The sequence below is a fragment of the Tauraco erythrolophus genome, chromosome 7, assembly GCF_009769465.1.
Source record: "Tauraco erythrolophus isolate bTauEry1 chromosome 7, bTauEry1.pri, whole genome shotgun sequence".
NCBI lineage: Eukaryota > Metazoa > Chordata > Aves > Musophagiformes > Musophagidae > Tauraco > Tauraco erythrolophus.
This window is the reverse complement of record NC_141471.1, coordinates 23816212-23841945: the sequence shown is the minus strand read 5'-3', so window position 1 is coordinate 23841945 and position 25734 is coordinate 23816212. Positions and strand designations below refer to the sequence as shown.

At 36.4% G+C, this 25734-nt stretch overlaps 1 protein-coding gene across 1 annotated transcript in view; it reads right to left on the bottom strand.

Moving 5' to 3' along the window:
- MINDY3 (MINDY lysine 48 deubiquitinase 3) overlaps positions 1-25734 on the bottom strand; it is a 60050-nt gene that overhangs the window by 16851 nt on the left and 17465 nt on the right. Inside the window, exons 7-10 of the mRNA XM_086615147.1 lie at positions 25455-25528; positions 24935-25014; positions 19085-19155; positions 17811-17891 (exon numbers count right to left, since the gene is read on the bottom strand). Of these exons, the coding sequence (XP_086471273.1) occupies positions 17811-17891; positions 19085-19155; positions 24935-25014; positions 25455-25528 (306 nt within the window). The remainder of the gene's footprint in view (positions 1-17810; positions 17892-19084; positions 19156-24934; positions 25015-25454; positions 25529-25734) is intronic.

The following is a 25734-nucleotide window of genomic DNA, read 5'->3' as shown; positions in this document are numbered from 1 at the left end:
GCGCGTATTTTTCCATGCTATAATCAGTGGCTTTCACGCCAACAACTTTTCCAAAATGTTTTGGTAAGAAAACAAGGTTGATTGTTGAAATCGATTCCCATTTCTCTATAGTCGACTTCTGAATCCATTGCCCAATTTCAATTTTATTTGACAGAGGGGATGAAGTCTCACAACCAGTTGCTGAAACTGGAAGCCAGGAAGGGAGAAAATGCACAGGTTTGTGTGCCTACGGAAGGGGAAGGCAGAAAACTCTGCTGTGAATCGCTGTGTTTGGCAGTAGGTAGACAACCATTCAAACACCACAGGCACAAGCCCAGACTTGTGAGAAGACACTTGCCTGGCTCTTCTCAAGTGGACCATCGTAGGAGACAAGTGGTAGGTTACTACAGCAGGTATTTGCATGTGTGGGAGAGGGAGAAAGAGAGGTGCAAGACAGAGATGGAAAGAGAGTAAAAAACACATTTAAGAAAGGGTCTAGGAGACAAGCTGCTGGAAGACAGGCTTCAGATGGTCTGCTCTTCATAACTTCAAAGCGCTTCCATATGTAGTATTAAATTAACACGACTTGAAGTAGTTGCACTGTTTCACTATCAACCCAGAGAAGCAACCCTAGATTTCTTCAAGGAACATTGCTTTATTAAGGTTCACATCAGTCTTGGAGGTTTCACAGATGGCAAAACATTTGGTGAAGGTACAGACAGTTCTGATAGATGTTGGGGAGGGAGGTGGCAGGAAGAGACCAGACCAGAAATCCAAACACCATTTGGTAAAAGCATAGGACCAGTAAAAGTAGAAGAATGGGCTGATGTAGTACAGACTTTCGCTTTCTCTTTACTCAACTGAAGCGGATATTTGAAAATAATTGCAGTTGATGTGGAAGGAGGAGATTGCTGGGCAAACTAAGATGACATTTTTGATCCACTTAGGAGGGTGGAAAAAGAGTCTATTACACATTCCTATCATTTATGCTGGAGAGGAACAGAAGTCCCCATCCAATGACAGCCATTCGCAATCCAGTGTTGTGACGATTTTTGAGTCTGGAGGGATCAGACAGTTTAATCACTGTTCCTGGTCCTGATGGAATGGTGCGGACTCTGGTCAACTTACTGATGTCCTGATAACAAAACTGCCCCAACCATGCCAAAGCCACTGTGGTTCGGTTTACTCTGACTGGGACTCAAGGGATGAGTTAAACTGGGTGAAATACAACATCAGTCTCTTGAACCATACATGCCATCAGAAACACAACTAGAAAGAAGTGGCAGTTTTTAACAGTATGGGAAGGAAAAAGATAAAACTCGTATCAATCCTAATACTGTGAGACTACCCAAGCATCACCTGATGCATAGTGTAGAGGCAAGAATGTCATTCACTTAATCTCACTGTGGAGATGGTTTAAAAGAAATTTGATTTTAAATGTCAGTAAGGTTCTTTTGAGGTTTATCTTTGGAAAGAGAAAAGGCGCTTCATACAATCCTACTGATGTACTATGTAACTGTTTCATTATCATTTGGATGCATAGATCTTTCATACATGACCAGAATGCATCTTCAAACTGGATAGTGCTCTAAAATAACAATGTGAAGATTCAGTTCCTCCTGCTGCTGCAATTCATTTGCAATGAATCTCCAGATCTGTAAGAGCTACATCCAATGCCAGTAGCCTGAAGGACAGAGAGACACAGAGGTTTCTTCTTCAAATGGTGAAGGAATCCTGCTACCAAAGCCAGAACTGATGAAATGCTCTTTACAGCCTGAGAAAACAACCCACTTAATTGAAGGAGAAAAGAATGAACGAAGCTTTATTTGGAGGCACGAGCAGAAGTGTCATATGTAGCACCACATATACAAATGAGGTTACGTGTCCTAAAAGTGTCAGATACTTTTTTACTTGCAGAGACTGGCTAAGAAGTGAACCGAAGAATAAAATTTAACATAGACTGGTATCAGTTCACAAGTAGGAAGGCTATCATCACTACAGAAGTAAAAATAGGTTCTAAGTCTTGCAGTGATATAAAATTTTGTTGTTGATTCTCACTGAAATTGAGATGATTAAACAGAACCTGGGCGTTGCTTAAAATAAAATACCAGCTTTCTTGTAGGTCTTCTCAGAGCCAATTGTCAAATCAAGGAAAGAAGGAGAGTCCTTCAGATCTGAAATGAGAGGCCATTATTACAGTCATACAAAGAACTGAACAGGTATGGAAAGGCCATAGATCTTGTTTCCTCTTAGGCACCACTAAATAGATGTTGAGATTGCTGAGGTGTTCAGTTACCGGTTCTAAAAATGTTCACCAACACAGCATCTAATGTCAATTTAAGCAGACTATTGTGAAGGGTCCCTAAAAAGGGACAGAGTTGGACAATTATGCTGAGGCAACAAAGTAAAGTCCATACTAAAGCATTTGATGTTATTTGACATAAATGTAGTTTGAAAGACTACCAGTCTGGCTCTGAACAGAGAGATGGCCAATGAAGACTAGTTCGAGACTTCCATGTGTGCTCCGGGACATCATCTGCACCAATAGTTTAGAAGGGCCACTGCCCACAGTTGTTGCAGTGATGGAAGTATCCTCTACAGAGTGCCTACAATGCTTTTCTTCTGCTGGCTAGTGGAATACAAGATTGCTCTGCAGCATATTTTCTTCTATGAGAGAAGGCATTAAAAAACATCAAACAACTGGCAAATACCCACTGAATACTTGAAGGAGTAAGAGATTTTCCTGCTTGAGAGCTGTATATGGAAGAACTGAAGGAAAGGTCCTTGACTTCGCTGTCCCTATACAAGAACAGCTCTGCAGCCACAACTGTTTCCACTTCAGAATGGCAGGTGTCAAAGATCATATGATGTATCCTCCTCAGCCTTGAAGAGGGGCTTTGGGTCTATCTGAGATTCAGAAAAAGCCAAAAGAAAATCCTTTCCTTTAATGAGGGAGGGAAAGGACACAAAAGGAAGCATGCTAACCCCAAGGCAGCAGAGTTCTTATCACGGGTCAGAAAATAAAATTCAGGCCTTGCAATTCAGAACAGCAAAAGATGACACAGTTTATCTGAGTCTTCATCAAGGGGTAGAGGTGGTGGTGGAGGAGAAACATTCATGGTAAGTAGTATGTTTCAACGAGGTGGTTGAAAGGAAGTAAACTGGCTCTAGTCGCACTCTGCCTTGTGAAGAAGAGCGAAAGGATTGCATTTACTCTGTAGTACCTGCAGTACCTTGCTCGTACTGCAAAAGAAGGGCAGAATGAAAAGCTACAAACAGACTACTCATTCAAATCTGTTTTCACTGTCATCCATACTACCCAGACAGAAAAGGGAGCCTACTTGATCCAAGGGTAGGATGAAGCTGTGGAGGGAAAAACAAACACAAACCAAAGAGCAAGAATTAATAACAGAAATCTACAGTGAGCACACTGTCAGTCTATCCATCTGGAAAGCAGGGCTTTTAACATGCACTCAACTAAGTTATGGAAACTACAATATATGCTCCATTCCTGTGGGAAAGGATGGTTTACTGAGATAGCCAACAAAAAAAGCCACAGCATTGCAGTTTTTCAAAAATAAGAGAAACTCAGACTACAGTGAACATATGTTTAACAGTTACACTGCCACGGATGTTGGTGCTTTAGTTCAAAACATTACAAGGTGGCAACAATTCACTTGTTGACATGTAAAAAACCAAGAGCTTCTTCACCATGTTCCCTGCTTTGAAGGGCAGATTACAAGAGATTACTGTAAAACAATAAAGATTAGGTATGTGGTCTTTTTTTTTTTAAATCACAGTTACTAACTTGCTTTGCTCATCATCACAGAAAAAAGTCTTTGTTTTGAAACCAAAAATACATTATCAGAATTACAGACCAGAAGCCAGCAAATTCAAGTTTACTGGAATTATTATCTAATTACTAGATTACATATTACCCTCCAGTCACACTTTCAATCCAAAAGGGCAGCTTTTCAAATTACCTCTTGTCTGCCATAGTTGGATATCAATTTTTTTTGAGGACAGAATACAGTGCTGTACAAATGCCAAACTTTATTCGTAAGAGGAATCAACCTGGAAATGGGCAAATTTCGTGGTTTATGACTTCCAAAAGCTTCACAATATAATTCACTCAAGATGAATGGTAGCTTCTATTATTATGTAACCTTTTTCTACTTAAAAAATTAATATCTGTATTAAATATTGTTTATATATGTAATACTATTTCAGCCTACAGACATGAAGTGTTTGCTATACAACCTGTGGTAAGCATTAACATACTAACTCTATTTGGCAGTTGCAAAAAGGAGGTGGGAAATGAACAAGTATGACAGGAACATTTGATAGAATAGTGCAAAGCCAGTGAAGATGAACTGCAGAAATTCAAATCTTCCTAAATGCAGTTCTCAGCACTGAAAGCTGCACTTAATGTTGGAAACCAGCTTCAAGTGTTCAGTTTCCCACTTAAAACATATAATTCTCCCTTGGGATGATGAAAACCCTCTGGTTTGGTTCAATCCAGAATGATGAAATGTTTTTGAAAATGGACCAGGTTAATTATTTTATAATATTTCTAAAGAATAATTATTAGCCTGGTTAATTATTTAACAGTAATATCTTATGGCTTTACATGTGAAATGTATGAGCTCTATGAAGTAATTAAGAAAACAATATATTAATAATGCCATACAGTCCACTGTTATTTTGTACTGTTCAGTAGTATTTTAGGGAATCTTTATATGCACGTGTTGATACATGTATGGAGAAAATAATAAATATTCACAAACTTTACACATATTATAAAAGCAGTGTTGCCTTTTATATTCATATTTGAATTTAGTATTTCAGGTAGCTAATTCCAGTAGTAGCAGAATACAGCAATTAGTCTCTATGAAAAACAGTATGTTCGTTCCTTTAATTAATACATAACTTCTGAAGTTTTTCTCCTTACAGCTGTGTTATACAATTAAGCCAAACTCACATCACACCAATTACATTAGTTCTCTTAACTATGCATAGACGATCACTGAACTTTTTTTTCAAGTACATCCACACTGTCTCAGTATTTCCACACCAAAGTGTCTTTAACTTATTCAAGTCTTAGACTGGCAACTTTGGCATCCCTCTGTAACACAAAGCAGTAACTGTAAAGTACATATATAGATGTATATGCATATAAAGATTCCCTAAACTATCAATCAGTATACGAGAATGGCATTGGACTGTCTATAACACAAATGAAAATGAGAAAATATATTAATATATTAATATATTTCATACCCTTCTTATGTAAGCCAAACTGGAAAAAGTGCACTTAAATACTGAAATGAGGTTACTCCAGTTTTAGAAACAAACAAATATACTATTCAGCTAATCAAACACAACTTCTGATGTTATATAGGGAAGAAATAAAGACAGAAAATCAAGGTAATATCTCAAATATCACTAAGTGTGCTTCCCTTCTGCTAGGAAGAGTTAAAAGCTTCCTCCACCATAGACAGTCGTCCCCCCTCCCCTCTTTTTTTGTATTTTTTTCCTCCTTCCACATTTAGACTTTCGATTCATTCATTCACATATCCTAACCCGAAAGTAGAGTTGCCTTATCAGAAGAGGTCAAAGGTGTTACTCTGTACACAACAAAGTTGCTACCAGTATGAAAGAAGACAATAAAGGGATGAAAAACTAATTTTTGAATGCTTCTCAGAAAGCAATTAGAATTGGATTGCTAAGGATAATTGTGATTGTACTTGTAAAGAATGAAATTAGACAGTGTATATGGATTCTAGTGTTCCCAGGGATTCAACAGCTGCTACATGCATTAAGGTTCTGTGGATCAAACAACAGCTAAAACCCACACTGCTGTCAACCAGGTTCCAACCATTTATAAAATTGTGTAAAGTCTCCTGGAAACATACGGATTCTATACGCAGGTTCAGTCTGTCATGTCACACGTCTATTAGGCATTTGGGGAGTTTTGCAAAAAGCAGAGTTTGGTCTAAAGTTTCAGAACAAGATTACAACCGTCACTGTTTTAAAGAATATTTTTATTATTGAAGCATATGTTGACAGTCTCGTTTAGTGTTTTTAGCTCCCTGAATTTATCCTAGCAGGGTTTGGGAACATGGGAATAAAGCAGGCTGAACAGAGAATAAAAAAAAAAAGTCATCTTCCACTTCCCAAGAAGACGTGAAAGATATATGGTACCCTGCTCAGAAAAAACATCTGGTCTTCAGACATTTTCAGGGAAAAAATGTAGAGACACAGAAAATGGCCACAAAATAACTTCCTTGTTGTTTAGCCGAATAACACTTCACTTTAAAATATCTTTAACAGACACTCAGTAACTATATTTAAAATTCTCTATTTCATAAGTTCTGTAATACATTTATGACTTCAGGACATTTTTCTTTTTCAGGAAAAAAAAAACTAAGGGCAAGAAAGAATCTGAGGAATCAGTCTAGAACATGTATTTTTAACAGGCAAGCACAGATGAACAGCCATTCATATAGATTCATTTTCTCAAACAGAAGACATAATGGGCATACCATCAGAGCATATGCTAATTCTGGAACTGCCATTCCATCACATAGCAAATACTAGATTTCCAATTCTAAGCCTCACTAAATATGGGTAAAATAATATTCCCAATATCTGGTAAACAATTTGTGCAGTTAGTAGGTTGTAATTAGAAGATATAATACAAAGGAAAGTGGCTTGTAGAGCAAAGAATGGATGGCGTGAGCCTGGCACTATCACAGTTTATGATTTCTACCTATTATCTCATATAAGGATACATGGGATATGGGGAGAACTTGTTCATTTTACTTTACCTGTCATGTCTTATCATTGTGATACCACATGCATATTAAATTCCATATTTTAGAAAACAGTGGATTAGATTTTGGGACTCAAAAAAAATATCTGTGTGAAAATGACTCAAAAAAACTTGTATTTTAAAATTCCATTTCTCAAATGATTCCATGAAGATAACTCCTGACTATGAATATACTATTTGCTGTCCTAAATCGGTTTATTTCCTGACCTGCATTGGTTTAGAAACTTTGACAATCGTGCATATACACTTGTTGAAGTGAAGTGTTGAAAAAGTACGGAAACTAAACTCAGCTTTTCTTCTCCCCTCCACGTGCCGAGGCTGCATGCTATGGCTAAAAAAAATCATCTTTTACCTGTGCCTTATCTCTTTCATAAATACACATTCATGCCAAAGCCTGATGTGAACACTGGAGCATACCATTGGATTTATGTACTTTCTGGAAAGGAGTACTCTACTGCATGAAACTAACGCCCTTCTTTTCATTCTCCACTTGATACCAGATTAACTATTAAGAAAGGTAATATTTATTTCCTAATTGTTCGCATACTATTCAATGCTCTGTAAACCAGCAGTAAATGAAAGTGCACTGAATTTATCAAAGTCAAAGCTTTTGGGCTAAGACTTTACAATGTCTTTAAGGTAACGTGTGAGACGTTTATGCATCTCTGCTCCATCCCCTCACAAATACTGAATTAACTACAAATTGATTAGAGTGTAATAATACCTGCTCCACTATCAAGTGTGCTCTAATAAAAATAGTAGTATTATTTTGGAGAAACTTGAAAAATATCCAAATACATGCAGAAAGTTGAAGTGTAAAATAATTTTGAACATTGAAAAGTCAAGGTACAAACATTCAAATGAGAAAAGGGCTTTTGAAGCAGACTTGTATTTTTCAGGCCAAGATCTACTGTGAGCTAAACATTAACATATACACAACTTGGAATCCATCAGACACTGGAAGGATTCTAAGTTGTGCTGTATAATTTTCAGTAGCAATGACCCAACAGAAGGAAGGGGTCTGTAAATCAATTACACAAAGACATGTACATAAACAATACCTAATTTCAGAACATTACTAGCAGACTGGAATAGCTGCAAACGTAGCATGTGCCAAATGCAGAATCAAGACAGCAACTGGTAAATGTTAATGAATCGAGTGAGGTGGATATGCTTTGTGACCAGCAGGAAAAAAAAAAAGTAATGCAACATAGGAGGGCACATTATATTAAAAAACCTTCGGGTCAGTACTCACTGGATTGCTGTATTCCAATGCTTTGCTGGCTAATATATATAGCATAAACAATACTTTGCTATTTAATACAGCTGAAAATGGAACTAATGTGGTAACTGTGGCAGAACTGAGTAGGACTTGTACCTGGAAAGGCCAGGGCACCTGACTAGTGGAAGAAGCAAATGATGGAGGAAAAGGCCATCAGCATTTTGTTTTTCACTTGATTTGGAATTACGAATAACATTTTTTTATGCAACACATTTCTGCAAAGATAAATTTGATTGATATTTAAAAACTGCAATACTATTAAAACTGCTAACAATTTATTCATCATATTTTAATAATGAGCCAGGATGCCTATTCCTCCAAATTTGAAAAACATAATATCTACCCGTCAGGTGATGACTCAGGCCCAGCGTCTTCACTATTGTATCAAATATAGCTGGAACCAACAATGGTTTCACACCTAAAAGGGATACAGAATGATACAATGATGTTCTCAGCCTTTGTTTCTATGCAGTATGTCGACTTTTAGTATTTACTTGCTACAGTGACTATAGATTACAAAAATGCATTTAGCCATGTCTTTGATGCACATACTACTTGCAAGCCACTCTGCATATACTATTACAAAAAAAAAAAAAAAAACAACCCAATAAAAAAACCACCAAAACACAATCCAGCCCTAAAATGTGTTTCTTTAAAAATCAGCCTTTCATTTGACAGGCTAACATACATACAAACTAGATGTTGCTCATAGCCTCCTTCCTGAAACAGGAGGCTATAAATCCCTCTAGATGCTAATAAGTACTCTTATGGGTTAGGACCCAATTCATTACCTTCCAGTCTCCAATTTCAGTTTACATATGAAAGTCATTCATTCTAATATGAGGAAAAGGAAAAAATACTCCTCAGGATTGCTCTGCCTACAAATGCAAAGTAAATAAATGAACCACGATTTCTGTACTGCTCTGTGCATTTTTCACGAGTGCTTTACACATCCACCACTACAATCTATTCCACTAAAAATATAGCTAAGTAACTTTCAGAAACAATGTATAATTTAAATTCTAGTCAAAATACTGTTTCATGGAGATGACTGCACACACATCTCAAGTATGTTCCCATAGCCTACTGCTAATCTTTAAAAATCAGACAAAAGTTTGATCCTTAACCAACTGAAATGCAAACCCAGCAAACGGAAAGTAAACAGAGTATACGCTTTAAAGGGAACTAGGAAGTTGGAAAACTGAATAAATAGATGACTATTACAATAACTTTTATCCCTAATTGTACTTAAAATCGACTTTAAATGATTAAGGAATACAATTTTTCTAAAAATGGCTAATGTGATACTCATGGTCACTACTTAGCATATTTTCTTTGTAAATTTTCCAATTTGGAAGTGCTCCTACAATGTACTAAATTGAGAGCTTAGCAGTTCATGGGAAATTCCCTCAGTTTTCATTTGTGGATCTAGAAAATGTTCTCTTCATTGCACTGGCTTTCTCTCCTTCCTTCTTTCATCCCTTTCTCACTTTTGTTTAAAAGGGCATCTCACGCAACAAGTGGTAGTCTTTTATTTTGAATTTTTAGATCTAAATTTTGTTGGCTCAAAAATTCCTATTGGAACTGCTAGGACTAACCCCCATCCCATTTTAGAAATTTTCATCTAGGCTTGGTAACTGTGCAAGGAGTCAGGATAAAGTCATTCTCTCACCTACTTCAGCACAAACCAATATCAAACCATGTAGCATTTCAGGAGAAAGAATTCAGTGACACAAAAATTGGAAAAACTCAAACATAAACACATGAAAAGTGATATCATCTAAGCAGCCCTACTCTCAACTACTTCATATATAAAAACTAAACCTCCCCCTCTGAAAGAAAACAGATGGATAAGAAGTCTTTTCCCAAAAGGAAGTAATTTGCTTATTTGCTTAGGGGCATATACAATTACATTTCATGGTCTGCATCAGCCAACCATGAACAACGTCCTTAAATGATCATTGTGAAAGCTGTCTGTAATAGGATGAACATTAAAAACTTTCTAAAACTTTAGAGAACATATAGATATGACTAAATGGCTGAGATTAGTCAGAGAATCAGGGTAAATATAGTGAATACAATTCTTTTAGGATGGTAAATCCAAAATGATTATTAGATTAACATTGAGAGTGTTATGTGTCTCAGTTTAATGATCTCTACATCACAATTTCTATGTCTCAAGTCTAAGAAGAAATAATGCAAGTCCTCATAACTGAATTATCTCTTTATGATATGAGTAGTAAGTCCTCAATTGCTACTCGTTATTATAGGATGCACAGCACTTCTGACAAGAGCAATGCAAGTAGTACAGGACCTTGACCTAATTCCTAAACATTCTCACTTCAGAGTTTCTGCCACAAATTGTCAAAATGCCTACAATTGCCCAAAAATTCATTTCTCCAGCATTCAAAGACATCAACTTCTTCACCACTCAGCCTCAGGAAGACCACCACACAGCTCTTTAATAATTTTTGCATGCAATTTCCTCAATGGGAAATGAGGTGTATCTACTATACTAGATAAAAAAAAGTAAAATCTGTATAGGTGGATCTCCACTTCAAGGCCTCTTTATAACTGTGTAGCAGGGAATCGGATCACACTCCATCCTTTAATAATACTTGAAAGACCCAAAAATCCTGAATAACTAGAGGCCTACCTGACTCTGGAAGATGGAGTGACAATCCTGTATCACTAACCCTAAAACCAGAAAATCCAAGCCAGGCCCACCAAAATCCTGAGAACTTTAGTACAGTCTCTTGACTCTCTTTGATTTAGGATGTAACAACGTATGTCGTAATCACAGTGTTTCCCGTCTTCTGCATTAGAATATGATTTGGCCTGTGTAACATGTTACTGGATTTCTCACGGCACAATAATCTATCAACCCTAACCTTCTAGATCAGCCCTACCTGCCTACCACAGACACGTACACCTCAATCTTCCCACTCAACCTTTCTGCTGTCCTCTGCATATCTCTGCTCTTCTTGGAAGTCCAGAATTCTCCAAGACACTCTGTAGGTCTGAAAGGATATCAGGAAGGTGGCAAAACCAGAACCAGTTCTTCAGCTCTTGGATTGGAGAGGGTTCTCCAATCTTCTTCACAACCTTTTCTTCTTTCTCAAATCTTGTGAAAGACACAAAAAAGAACATGTCCTGTAGAAATCTGGTATAGCCACTTCGAGGAGCCTTGGTTTCTCTACTATTTAAAAATTCTTTAAGTACAGTTGAAGTAATGACCATCAAAAACTAGGAGACAGAGATCTGATTTTTCCTTGCAGCTATCACAGTTGGCTGCTCATTCCAACAATGTAGGAAAACAAAAGGAGATATAAACCCTTCTCCTGAGCAAAGTCAAAAACCATATGATGGCTAACGTTTCTCATGAAAACTACCTCCACTTAAAGCTAAAACTACATTTCTAATGACAAAATTGAGAAATAGAAATACAGAGACTTCATAAATGATGGTGCTTCAGATTTGTTATCTTTAGAGAAAATAAAGCCACCATGACTTTGGGTAAATTCATGTCATGAACTTGTTTCATTAAAAACAAACACGCCACCATACACTATTGCATCACATATAGTCTCTTTAACGACAATGAAAAGTTTAGACAAAATCTAGAAGTTACTTTGATAAATGCTGGTGTGAAAATCACTTACATGAATGAAAAAGCACAAGCTTAGCCATAGGAAACCTCCCAAATAAACAAAGAAAATACCCAGAAGTGCCTGTTCATAGAAACACACATATGTACTAGGCACAAATTCAGCCCTGATTAAAACTAGAGTGCACCCACAAAAAGTAGAATAAAGTTTCACAGTTGCGCTCTATGAGCTTGCAAAGCTAGATTAGGGTAGATATCTCACAGAAGTACCTTGCAGAAGTATTTTATTTCTAGGTGCCCCCTGCCAACTATGAGATCATTATTCTAAAGAGACTTGGCCTTCCTGCTAGAAAACTTATTTGGACAGGGCAACCCCTACGAACTACTGCATTATTCAGAACAATTTAAATTCAGTTGGCAATGGCATTTACACTATTAAGCTTAAACCAACCAGTTGAGTAACTTCAAGTCTCTCTGGGGATCCATAGATCCCACAGGAAACACCCTGCTGTAACATTCATTTTAAAAAGGGGTCTCCTCCTGCAGAAAAGAGCTCTTAAATTAACAGCTAATAGAAATATTTGAAGATTCACTGCTGATTTAGGCAAGTCAGAGCTATTGTCAAGAACAGAGCAGATATGTCTCCCTGCTCTTAATCAGCACACGGAAAATTTAAACCCTACTTTATCCCAGAAATTACTTCTGCAGTTGACTCACATCCATACTCTTTCTACTAGATATCCAGTGTTCCAACCAGATCTAATTCCACTTACTCATGAAAACTAAAGACTCTGAAACCACACACTCTATAACCATTTCCTGAAGTGTAATTCTTCAAAATCTGATTTTGATTTCTTCTCTGATGAAGAAAGACTTTTTCAAAATCTGATTACCTGCATTCATGGGTCGTGGGAACAAAAAACAAAAGGAAGAGACTAGAAATTTTTCACTACCTTCCTAAAGTAGAAGAGATCGTAAGTTAAAGGGTAAGTAATGTATTTGGATATACATAGGTTACTTTTGCAGAGACCAGAGTTGTTAACACATACTAGTAATGGCTGAATTTTTACACATGCATCATACTTTCTTTCATGGCCATTGACATTCTCTGTTGGTGTTCAGAAATTAAATGCTGTACCCAGTAACACTCCCCCTTAGCCCAGTTCTAGTAAACACCACTGACCCAAATTCAAGATCTCCTATAGCAGTGTCAGTGTTTGCTCAGGTGTCCCTCGGTTGAACTTTGATCAAAATGATTGTTTAGGAAGAGAAGTGAATGTTCTTTCTTCCTAGAGACAATACTATGAAGGGTGCTAAAGAAAAGCCCTGAGAATATGTAGAACAGGTTACAGTGATCAAAGTTAGAAAAAAAAAAACCAACGTAATCTGAAACCATAACTGAAGTCCTAACACAGCAAAACAGGCACGCTTTCCTTGAAAAGCAGTAATTTGTAACTTATTCAGATGTCTGAGCCAGGGGTTTCCTCTGCTTATCTGATTCTTCAAGTCTAGATATGCTACAATGCTGTAACTGAAAATGGATAGCCGATTCTGTTGTGGCCTGTGTGCTCCAAGACCTGGGAACAGACCAAGGGAATTTTTGAAAAACTTACACAGCTCCAAAATGTCCCCATGGACAGTTTCAATCACCTGAAGTCACCAGACAGACACTTATTCCATGCTGTCTTTTCACTTTCAGAGAGTCTTGAATTCAAACTTCCAGACTACATGAGTGTGCATGTCAGCAGACAGTTATTTAGAAAGTAGCTATTAATCTGCTGCCGTTCTTTGTATTGTTTGCACTGAAACATTTTCTTGTTACATTTCACGTAATATTTCAAGCTGTTGATATTCTTTTATACAGTGCTTGACCACACTCTGACATTCCTAAAAGTTCTGAACAGTCTCAGCTTGTCATAACTTCCTATGTTATGAGTATCATAAAAATAATCAAGAACTGATCATACAGCATTTGATCCAGAGCATCACAGCCTTATCCCTACATTAAGTAATTTAGAGCTGCCCTACTTCTCACTCTCTTTTCCCTACAATATAAAAAAAAAAAAAAAAGACTAACTTTAAAGTTGATTGTTAGAGGAATTTACAATGCTTTCTATTTGCATTAGCACATTTACAATGCTGTCTATTTGTGTTAGCACCATCTGACAGACCATGCAGGGATACTTGGTGTGTCAGATGAAAGCTTCCTTGTTTATTTTTGTTGGCCTGAGGCCATTTGAAAGTTTTCTTATTCACTGAAAGGAAGGGAGGCTATGGAGAGGCAGAAATGATGGCTGCTCAGATTTAGTTGCTTATGAAGAACCCACAATAAGACATAAGAGACTATCCACTGCATTTCAACTTGTGTCTGTGTGGCTGCCCCCTCGTAAATGACTGTCTGGCTAGTGACAGGCCAGCTAAGTCTGAGGAAAAAAATCTACCAATATTTTCTTCAATAAAATATACTTCCATCAAAATTGCTGTTTTAAAGAAGAAATTATTTCTGAAGTAATTTCTTTCTACCTCAAATTCCCTGCAGTAAAATGAGGCTAACAATATTTCCATACATACCGAATGAGTTTTGACAATCAAGATGTGGAGATGAAGACAATGCAGACAGAATAAAATCTCTATAATAAATTAAATCTCTATAAATAAAATTTAAGTAATGGGGGAAACTGCTGATGCACTGGTAGACTTCTGTTAAAACCAGGAATTGACTCAGCTGTCCCTGTTTAAGGCTATTTCATGCAGCAGCAGTTCCAAGAGAAGTTAAGCCCAATTACACACTTTAGTTAATTTTTTAATTTTCACTTTAAGCTGTAAGTGTGACCTTCAGCCCAAAGATGCTGTGCTGCATTTTGCTTATTCATTAAAATCCATTGAAAATGTAGAAAGTTTTAGAATGGCAGCTATGGACAGATTTATTTATTTTTGAAAGTATGACTGAAAAACATTTCCTTAATATTTTTCTGCTACAGCAGAACGGTCCACATTTAGAGTAATACAAATATATTCTGGCAGGCAGCAACAGATGTCTATAGCATTTAATTCAAAATGTTCTGACATAGAAAGCAAGGTGGATGATCTTTCATGGTGGACGAGAAGCTCAATATGAGCCGGCAATGTGCTCTTGCAGCCCAGAAGGCCAACCGCATCCTGGGCTGCATCAAGAGGAGCGTGGCCAGCAGGTCGAGGGAGGTGATTCTCCCCCTCTACCCTGCCCTCGTGAGACCTCACTTGGAGTATTGCGTCCAGTTCTGGAGTCCCCAACATAAGAAGGACACGGACCAGTTGGAGAGGGTCCAGAGGAGGGCCACGAAGATGATAAGAGGGCTGGAGCACCTTTCCTATGAGGACAGGCTGAAAGAGTTGAGGCTGTTCAGCCTGGAGAAGAGGAGGCTCCGGGGTGACCTCATAGCGGTCTTCCAGTACCTCAAGGGGGCCTACAAGAAAGATGGGGAGAGGCTGTTCAGGAGGGCCAGTTGTGATAGGACAAGGGGTAATGGTTTTAAAATAGAGGGAGGTAGATTCAGGTTGGATATTAGGAAAAAATTTTTTACCATAAGAGTTGTAGAACACTGGAACAGGTTGCTCAGAGAGGTGGTGGATGCTCCATCCCTGGAGACGTTCAAGGCCAGGTTGGACGAGGCCCTGAGCAACCTGATCTAGTTGGAGATATCCCTGTTCCTTGCAGGGGGGTTGGACTAGATGACCTTTGAAGGTCCCTTCCAGCCCTAACGATTCTATGATTCTATGATTCCACAGTTAAGAGGACACGTTTATTGCTGTACTCCACATCAAATGTAAAAATCTGAGTGAAGCACCTGAGTGCTAAAGAACAGAAGCCAACTTTCTTTGAGTAGGGTGGCATGCAGAATTTGAGTAAGGTATTTTGCTTGTTGAACTTGCATGCTCAATAAAAGTCCCTGAGATCACAATGAAGATTCTGTCCCGTTCCTTAATTCCCGCATACTACTTGCCCGTTGTGACAGTAACCTAGGAAGATTGCTTTTTTCCAGGTTTCCAGGCCCAATTACTCAGCTAATGACAAAAGTGACTACTTTTCTGCTTAACAATTGCCTAATGTTCTTCTATTTAAGGGTTTAGACTCCTGTAAATCATGTGCATCTTGAAAGAATTAAAGCTGTACTTGTTTTTTTTCAAACTTAATCTGCACTGCTTTTGGCTCCATGCTCCGTTTTCCTCTTTCCATTCTGAAGATGTCTTTCTCATGTAATCAAACTCACCATGAAGCTAGAAGTTATATCCTCAGTATCAAGAACCATCTACACAACTACATACACTACTTTAACAACTTGCTCACTAACCATTAGCAATGAATGCAAGTTTCTTCCTGTAGTTTTTGGTATGTAGCTTCAACTGACAAAATAACGGATTGCTGACACGATTCAAATTTCCACTGTAGCTGACATCTCTGCTCCACCTGAAATGCCTACCAACCTTTACTTTAGAAAGGATGAGGTCAGACGAGCAAAGCACATATTCAAGGACTCTGGGAACTTTTATACACATTCAGCTCCTACTACTTTTCACCAAAATAATTTATGAGAAATTCTTTTCCAAGCCCATGTTGCTTCCTTTTCAAGCTTTTCAGTTTCAAAGACATTAATCACAAACTGAAGCCTTCCACAGAGGAGTTCAGTGAAGAAAGAGTAACCAAGCTATATTGGAGGCACCAGATGCTGACACTCAGTTACTTTAAAACCAGCAAGGAGTCCTCAACATCCTAAAAGAAAGAGCATCAGAAAAGGATATCTACCTGGAAATGGTCACCATAGACACAAAATTTTAGAAGGTGTAATAACATTCTGGACAGGTACACTTCACTTGTGTAAGAGAGTGATTATGCCTATTTGCATCAGACTGCTACCTATGCGACAAGGTACTGACATCAATGGTATAACTCAGAAAAAATGTGGATAAAATTTCAAAATTGAAATTAAAAAACTTTTCTATGAAAGACTTTTTGGGGAGAGAATAGGTAGAAAACAAACATCCAAAGGAGGATAAATATTTTTCTATTACCATGGAGTAGGGAAGAAAGAACATTTATCAGACACAAGGAATTCAGGGAAGTTCTGGTATAGCATTTGCATCAGAATATGCAAAAAAATATTCGATGCACAACATAGCATAATTAATTTACAGGGTTTTTTCATTTAAATTTAAAGGTAAAGAATTACTGCTACGCATAAACTTCCAATGTATTGTGGGGGTTCATTTGTTTGTTTCTGTAAGAAAAATCTCTTACTTTTTTGTGTCTTTTTAAAGATTAGGCCAAACTTTTCCTTATGGAAATTAAACAGCTAAAGAAATCAGGGCTTTAACTTTGTCATATCTTCTAGCACTTATTTTCAAGATTTGTATCTAAAATATTCATTCATTTGTAAGATACTAAGTACAGGAAAGTTCATTCCTAATAAGTACCAATAAATATACTAGTAAGTACCATTTAAAGTTTCAATAAATATTTTTTAATCAGAAACAGTATTGTATAGAAATAAAAAAAATGTAAGGAAAACAACTTACAAATTTCAACTAAAGAAACAGAAATTGTCTCCTCATAAAATTTGGTCTAAGATTTTAAACTGAGAATCCATCTCAAAAGCATTTTATATGTTTCACAGATTACAGTACATAGCTGACAGAATAAATACAAGGAATTATCATAACAGTCTTGTTATCTATTTTTAATCTAGAACAAAAAACTGTGGTTACAGATTAAAAATTGTGAATGTACTGTTAGGAGATTAAACTACTAACAGGCACCTGCACGTAACAATTTCCTTTTGTATCGCTCTTGCTCTATGGAAAGTAAAGACAGTACTTATTCCAATTATGGTGTCTAAAGTGTACCCTTCCTCAGCCCAATAAATTAAGATAGAACTGAAAGACTTCACTAAAATTTATGAGATATTCAACCATTTGAACAACTTTGCCTTCAAGGTAAGGCTTAATTAAAAGGTTTGACGACCATATTTTCACATTAAAGCCACATGAAACTCACATTGTAGCAAGATCCGAACTTTGAATTTATCTGGTTTTTATCTGCCTAAGGTTACCAAAAATCACATATAACATACCTTGGCAAAAAAGACCGTGAGGTGTGTTTCACTGCCAAGTATCCAAATGGGAAATTTTGGAGATTTCAAATAGGAGCCAACCTAAAAAAGGACAACAAAATCAGAAACACAAAGCAAATCCAGAAAACTCATCTAATCAGTGATCAAGCTAATGACAATTCAGTTAGTGAAATCCCAACTGCTCTGAAAACTAATATAAAACATTCAATAAAATGACAAAACAGTATAAAATACTTAGGTTCTGATTTTGATCACTGATTCCTGTTTGACTTGGAAAATAATATAGCTTATGATAATTAACTGAAATAAGACATCAGTGAGAAGGCAGTATCAGCAAAATTCCTTATTTCATCCTTGGAGACATGCTTTGAACACTGCACACGAATGAGTACTCCTATGCTTAATAATACTATAATCAGATGCTAAATGAGGTCAAAGTCCACTTGACTTATTAGCTGGTTTTGGATGAATCAATTCAGAATTGATACTTATTTAATAAATGAAGGGACAGTTATTTACAATCAATATACCAACATTTTGCAAACTATATAATCCTCTTTAACCCTGAGCTAAGTTAAAGGAATTCAACAGAAATTGAAAAGGAAGCAAAGAACAACCAAAAAGCGTTTTGAAATTAAGAGTATTAAAGCTGTTACAAAAGCAGTATTTGTAAAGAACAAAATTTCTTAAATAAAAACCTTAAATCAAGAAATTCTGTGTCACAACAGGAGAAACAGTATGGACTGGGCTGCACTTTAGTTACTTGCAGATGTTCACAGATGAATACATAAAGTAACTTTTAGGTCTTGAATATATTATATTCAGAATACCTTTACTTAATAACAGTTTTCCCATTTTTACTTACAGCTATTTATTTTAAATGGAAGACAGTGATAGCATAAAAAGTGAACAATAAAACTGCAACATTCAAAATAGCAAGCCATTTTGGGACTTGACAGCTTTATAAATCTACATAACTTGCATTAAACATTATTTTAGTAAAAAAAGCTTCTAACTGGCTGTATTAAATTGGTGCAATAAAGTTCTAATTTAAATAGCATCAAACAACATTTATTCAATAAGATGCATTTAACAATTTTATTATAATCTCTTTTAATACAGTATTATTCTCAGTTTTAATTTGAAGTTGAATATACTTTGAAAGTTCTTTAATATCTCCAACCGTATACAGTGAAGCTTTTAGTAATACTGTCAAAAAAGCCCACAATACCTTAATGAAAGAAAAAATTTAATTGATGCGGAAAACAGCTTACCTTACAATATCTCAGAGATTCCATCAATGTCAAAAAGCCTATTGTTGCCTGTTTATGTATACCAAGAAGTTCTGTTCAAAATAAAACACAAAATTTATTCAAGAAAAATCTGCAAAGCTTCTTTTAAGCCATTTTTTCTTACTTTCAAAATTGGTCAATTAACAATTTCAAAAGTTATGCAGCTTCAGCAACAATGGCAATTACTATTATCAATATCAAGTTATAGTCAAAAAACTACAAAGGTTTAATAATTTCCCTCTGTATAAAGGAAAAGCCAAATGGATGGTTTTAAAAGTTCACTGTCGATAGCCTCTTTTCAAAAGCTGTTAGTTTTATTAGGAGATGAACTTCTTGGAACTTACATCCAAATTATCCTCAGAAAAATTTATGAAAAGCAGCTATCTTGAAGGGGACAAAAACATATACAGGCATATATGTTTGGTTTATTTTTTTTACTTCCTTTCTTTTTGTTTAAGAGTTCCCTGGTTATATTTATCTTTACCATTTCACATTCTGAATAATAAAACATAATTTTGCAAATAATACTTGTTTCAGTAGGAAAGAAAGCACTCACTCAATTTGATTTTCTGTACTGACCTCCACTTTATGTATCATACAGCTCTCAAACACACAAAGCTGTCAGCAATAGTTGAAATATTTACGTACTACTGATTGGTAGAGCACTTAAGAGTCCCATTTGAGGACCTCTAATAAAGAATGAGAAAGCACTTCAACATTCAGATTTAGAAACAACTTATAATCATAAGGATTTGAAGAAGCTCTGGGCTTACGTATATATCATCTCAACAGTGCAAGTACTGTCTACTTGAAACAGCTCTGTTAGGTCCCTCGACATTGTCTACACAAAGAGCAGCACATACCCGATCCTGCAAATACACATGGGGATAGACATCACGATCAATTTAGCAAGATCTGTATTTCCTTTTTTCAGAGAACATTGACTTTCATATTTGAAAGTTCCTTCTAAAACACTAATTCTTAACTATATTTTAAAATATTGATCATTCATGTACAACAGCACAAAACTATGATGTCTTTATCCACGGGCTAAAACCTCAGGACCACAGCAAGTGAAAAACTGTTCTAAATTTAAGAGATTTCTGCACTTCCAGAAATCAACTTCACATTTCATTGTTACTCACTGCACTAGGCATGGCAAACCATGCTTTTTTCACCAACTTACCTCTGAATTTTTGCAGCAGTGCAGAACAGCTATTATAGTAATGGTTTAACATTTTCCTCTACTGTTAAGCAAAAAAACCCCAACAAAACCCTTCAAAAACGAAACAAAACCAAACCTCTTAAAAGTACTAGCTTCTTTACTACCTTTGTGACCTGTAAGTACAACTCCCTCCTTAGAGTTGTCAGCTATATGTATTAAAAGACTCTCTTTGCAGCACAGAATTCTTTGATCCCAAACAAAGGATTATCTTCAAACTTGCTTGGAATTAAAGCATTCAGGGATGCATAGATAATAAATCACAGAACTCTATTACTTCACTGACTTATAGCTGTCTTGCTGTAAATTGCTATACGCCAATACAATTCATCCTTTCTTTGAGTTGAGGGCAAGAGAGCTAGCCCAATCAAAACACTAGTGAAGAATCCTTCAAACTCAGCAATAGCTATTGCTCAGAAATAGCACATTTATATGTGTAATGAAGAGAAATGAACGGCAGAAATAAGCAAGAGCACATTAAAGAAATAATTTTAACACATTACATGCATTTCTTAAAAATCATTAACAAATATCAATGTAAAGTTCAGTCTGCTAAACAAGGGCTTCAGATTTAGGAGCTGATGCTTGAAACAGAACAGCAAAGTCACATATAAATAATATTTACTATTCAGACAACGATTCAGGAAAAAAATAGTCAGATTATTAAGTAGTTTGCTCCCCTGACAGATAACTAGATGAGAACTCCGACTGATAACTAGAGAGAGCTGGGATCCTGGCTATGACAGTAGCTGCAGAGTGTGAATAACCTGAATAGCTAGTAGTCACACTACATAGTGTATCTGAAAGCTATTAGGTTAACTTTAACCTAGTCATTAATGTCACTGGTTTACTCATGCCTCCTTCAGAATTAGTCAACAGAAAAGACAGATGCAAAAGCAAAAATCACTCTCAAATGACTTACAAGGAAATAAAGGGAGGCTAGCTGCCCTAAATAAAGTTCATGTCTGTGAATATCCTCACCCCACAGAAAGAAAAGATACCTCAGGAAGAGATCTGGTAACACCAAAGATCATCTAAGATAATGAATACGTATGCCTCTTATCAGAAAGTTAGTTCCTCCTTTTTTTAAAGCACTTTTACAAAGTACTCACATTTCTAAAAAGGGAGAAAACTGGAGCCTTTAAAAAAAAGTAAGGCCCAAACTAATGATGAGTTTAAACACAATGATATTGTTACCAACCGTATCAGAATATCGCCACCTAGTGATACCACAAAACAACACAAATTCTTGGCACTACTTGGAAAAAACAGTTACAGCATTATTTGTATTCATATTAAATAGTTACAATTCACATAAGAATGAGAGTCTTTAAAAAAGGATTAAAAAAAAAAATCTATCTCCCTATATCTTCCCACCGTGGATAAATGTGGAAGAGATTAGAATAAGACGAAAACTTTAATGGGGAATATATAGATAGTCAAAGAAAAGGAATCATTTCACTGGTATTTCTAGCAGTGGTAGCCAAGAACAATTCCAGTTAATAACTCCTACCCTATTTGGAAAATACACAATACTATTAGAGGCAGAGCTCAGAGTACAATCTGCAAACTACCTGGTAATTCCTCAAGTTTGTAATTCAGTATGTTCTTTATCACTCATAAAATTACTGACAGTAACTTTAAAATGGCTTAAGAATAATTTAAAATATGTACTTATTAACTAAAAATTGCTTATGTAAACAGCTGAACAAGAGGTAAAGTGGCTTTACATAACCTCTGAATAAAAATGGAAGTGGCATTTTGAAAATTCAGTTTGGTAAACGTGTTTACTTAGGATAACAGCATCACCTATCTAGCATTCTTTCTGTTCCTGCATTACGGCTGCATCTTCTCACTGCTGCTTCATTGCTGCCTCTGCAAATATACCACAAACCACATCACATCCCTTGCTTCCTGCAGTTCCTTAGCACCACCCTTCCCCCATGCCCAGGGACACCTTTCCTGTCCCTCAGTTTCAGAAGTTCACCTACCGATTACATCTAATCACAGAAGTACCCGAAATCTCTTTCCATTACGTTTACATACGGTAAAAATCAAGCAGCGCTGGCAATCAACTCTGTACAACACTAATGTCAAACCTTCCAACTTGCAGTCACTTTACCAGAGGAATTTAAAGGCAAGTGACCAGTAACCCAACCAGAAAAACATACATAAAGGCAAGTGCAGAAAATAGTCAGCACACACATTCAGTTCTGGTTATTCTGACACCTGTGACCCTTCTACATGAGAAACTCATAGTATTGGGAGAAAGGAAGCTGAAGACTACAGTCAAAGAGAGTCAAAATACAGGAGAAATCACTGAAGGAGAAAAGATAAGATGACAAAAAGGACTGACAGATAAAGGAAATGTGACAATGTATCCGAAATTCAGTCTTGCCTAAGAAGTCATGAATAGTACAGGCTGTTCTTTGTCCTTCTTGATAGAATACACAAATCACTTTGTAATAGATACTGATTATAGACTTAGGACAGTGAATAAGCTAGTTTTGACTATAATTATCCCAAGGACTTGAAGAAAATGGAGGGCTCCCAACAGGAGTTAAATCCAGTCACTTGACTGGTGAAAAACTAACAGGGCACATAATCAGATTCTTAAGATTTATTAAAGATTATTTTCTGCTCCTCCTCTCCCCACAAAAAGAGACATGTTTCTACGAGAGTTCCGGATTTTTAGGGCAAAACTGACTGAGAATCTAAATGTGGAATATTACTGTGTGCAAAGAGAGTTCAGTATTCTCAGAAATGAAAAAAACTTGGATAACTAATGAATAAGGTCTACCAGAAAGATAATCTGAAAGACAAATGAGGGAATGAACTGCAAGATTTAAAAAAAAAGATATATTAAATTGCAGAATGGGAAACTTTCCCAATGTAAAGGAAAGTTGCAAGAACAATTCAGAATGATTGATCATAATCTAACAACATAGACTGATAAATCATAATCTAAAAATCAAAAAGAGAAAATTAAAAATACTGAAGAGAACATATGGATAAAGCCAGGAAGGCTAATTACAACAAATTTCAGTTAGGAAGTGGGGAGATAAATGACAACAATGCTCTATACATGCAGCATGAATCAGGGTAGGAATTGACTGATAAAACACAAAAGACACAAAGAAAATACAAGTATTCAAAGCCATCTTTCCTTTAATTCAGAAAAAAGTAAAGGATGTACGCTCGAGAACATTAACAATGAAATAATGGTGTCAGCCACAGAAAAAGAACAAAATTGGCTAAAAAACTGTAAATAAGACAGATGTATTCGATCTTTCAGATCCTAATGAAATTTACTACATAATGCTTAAGTAGCTAGACCAAATAAGTCTCTGAACCATTAATGATTACCTTACGTATCAAAGATAAAGAAGGTGTCAGGAGACTAGAAAAGGTAAAACAGGATACTTAACTCTAACAAAAACAACAAAAAAAGTTAGAGGAAAAAACCAGGAGAAAGGAAGACTTCAACCTCCAAAGAGTCTTGAAGCAAATTAGTAATCAATTTGCACACACAAGGAAGGACAAAAAAAAAACCAAACCAAACACGAAACCAAAAAACTCAAAAAAGCGGCCAGCACAGGCTCATCAGTAACAGACCACAATAATCCAATCTAAATGTCCTGATGAGAAGTCTACCAAATAGGGGTGAGAAGAGTTAGATATAATACCCAAATGACATTCTGGAAAGTGCGATGCTCAAGTACAGCCTGTATGGAATTATGATCAAGTGGGAGTCTAAAAAGTCTCAAAAGAGATTATACTATTTGTTTATTGTCATTTTGACTCAGATTGTGGATGGATCTGTCTTGAACCTCAGTTCAAGTCAGTATTTTCAGTGATGACTTAGATGGAAAATCCTTGTAAGAAACATGCTGAGGAACCTGAGATGGACTCTGTAGTAGGGGAGAAAGGATGTGAATGCTTTCAGAATCCAAAATGTTCCTGCTTTGAGATCATCTTCTCTGTTTCTAAGATGAAATGCAAAAGACGCAGAAGCCCCCGCATCATCTTGGCTCATTCCACTACGTCAATGTATTTCCTGTACCAGGGAGCCCAAAACTGGATACACCACTCCAGCTGTGGTCCCATAAGTGTCAGACAGAGGTAAGGAACTTGCTGGCTATCCTCCTCCTCCTAACGTCACCCAAGATGCATCTGGCCTTCCCTGCCAGAAGGGCACACTGATGACTGAAGTGCCACTCACTGTTCGCAAGGACCTCGGGTCCTTTTCTACAAAGGTGTTCCCTAGCCAGCCAGTGCTGCCCTGTGCTGTTGCAGGGGCTTATTCCATCCCTGATGCAGAACTTTGGTGAATTTCATGAGGTTCCTGTCATTCCATTTCTCTAGCCTGACGTGGCTGCTCTGAATAGGTACCTTATAATTTCGACCTGTAGCTGACAATCCTGTACTCACTGATATTAACACGAGATATTTTTTGCAAGTATGTTTTCTTTCCATTTGACGCCTGCTTAAATCAAAAGACAGTAAATAAAGAGACTACCAAAACAGGAATACAGCACGTTCCAAATCTATAGGTCAACATCTCATAGTACGTAAAAATTATGAACAAGAATAAACCAGAATCAACTTACTCATTCCTGAACATTCTCTGTCTCCATCCCACACATTAGAAACAGCATGCCCCGTCAATAGGAGATTAATCAAACTTTGGCTATATAACAGAAAGAAAGCCTATTAAAAGAGACATACAATTTATTTTGGAAAAAGTGGTTATCTCTAACAAACAAAAAATTATTGTATTATCTGGACAGCTAAGCAGACATTCTCTAACAATATACTTTTAATTAGCAGGTATTTATAATTCAGCGACCCTAATATGATCTCCACTTTTTCAATCAACAACTTGATATAAAAATGTAGCCCTGAATTTGAGAATTCTTCCTCTGAAAACGCAATAACAGAAGCATTTCCTCAGAACTGATGAAGTGAAAAAGGCATGCTATGTTAAGTGTTGCTTTTAGCTATTAAAAAATTATAATTGAATCTTTGTCATAATATCAATAATTTCCTAAAGGAATGATCAGTTACAGACATATAAAAATTAGCCCACTAACCTATTTTAAGTGGTAGCAACCATATTTTGCATCTTACCTTCCATGACCGTAAACAGGATCTATCAATGGCTCAGTTGCATCTTCAATTTCATTTTTTATATTTTCAATACCCTGTAGAAAAATTACAAACATTTTGCTCTTTTAAGGAAGGAATTGCAACATTTACAACAACAGAAAGCAACAGTAAAACATTAGGAGACTGATGTTCTTGTATGAATTCATACCTAAACATACATCTTTCTTTCGATAAAAGATGTTATGGATATACTAGGAAGGATGTTTCCGAAATCCACAATTCTCCCAGATCAGAAAAAAAA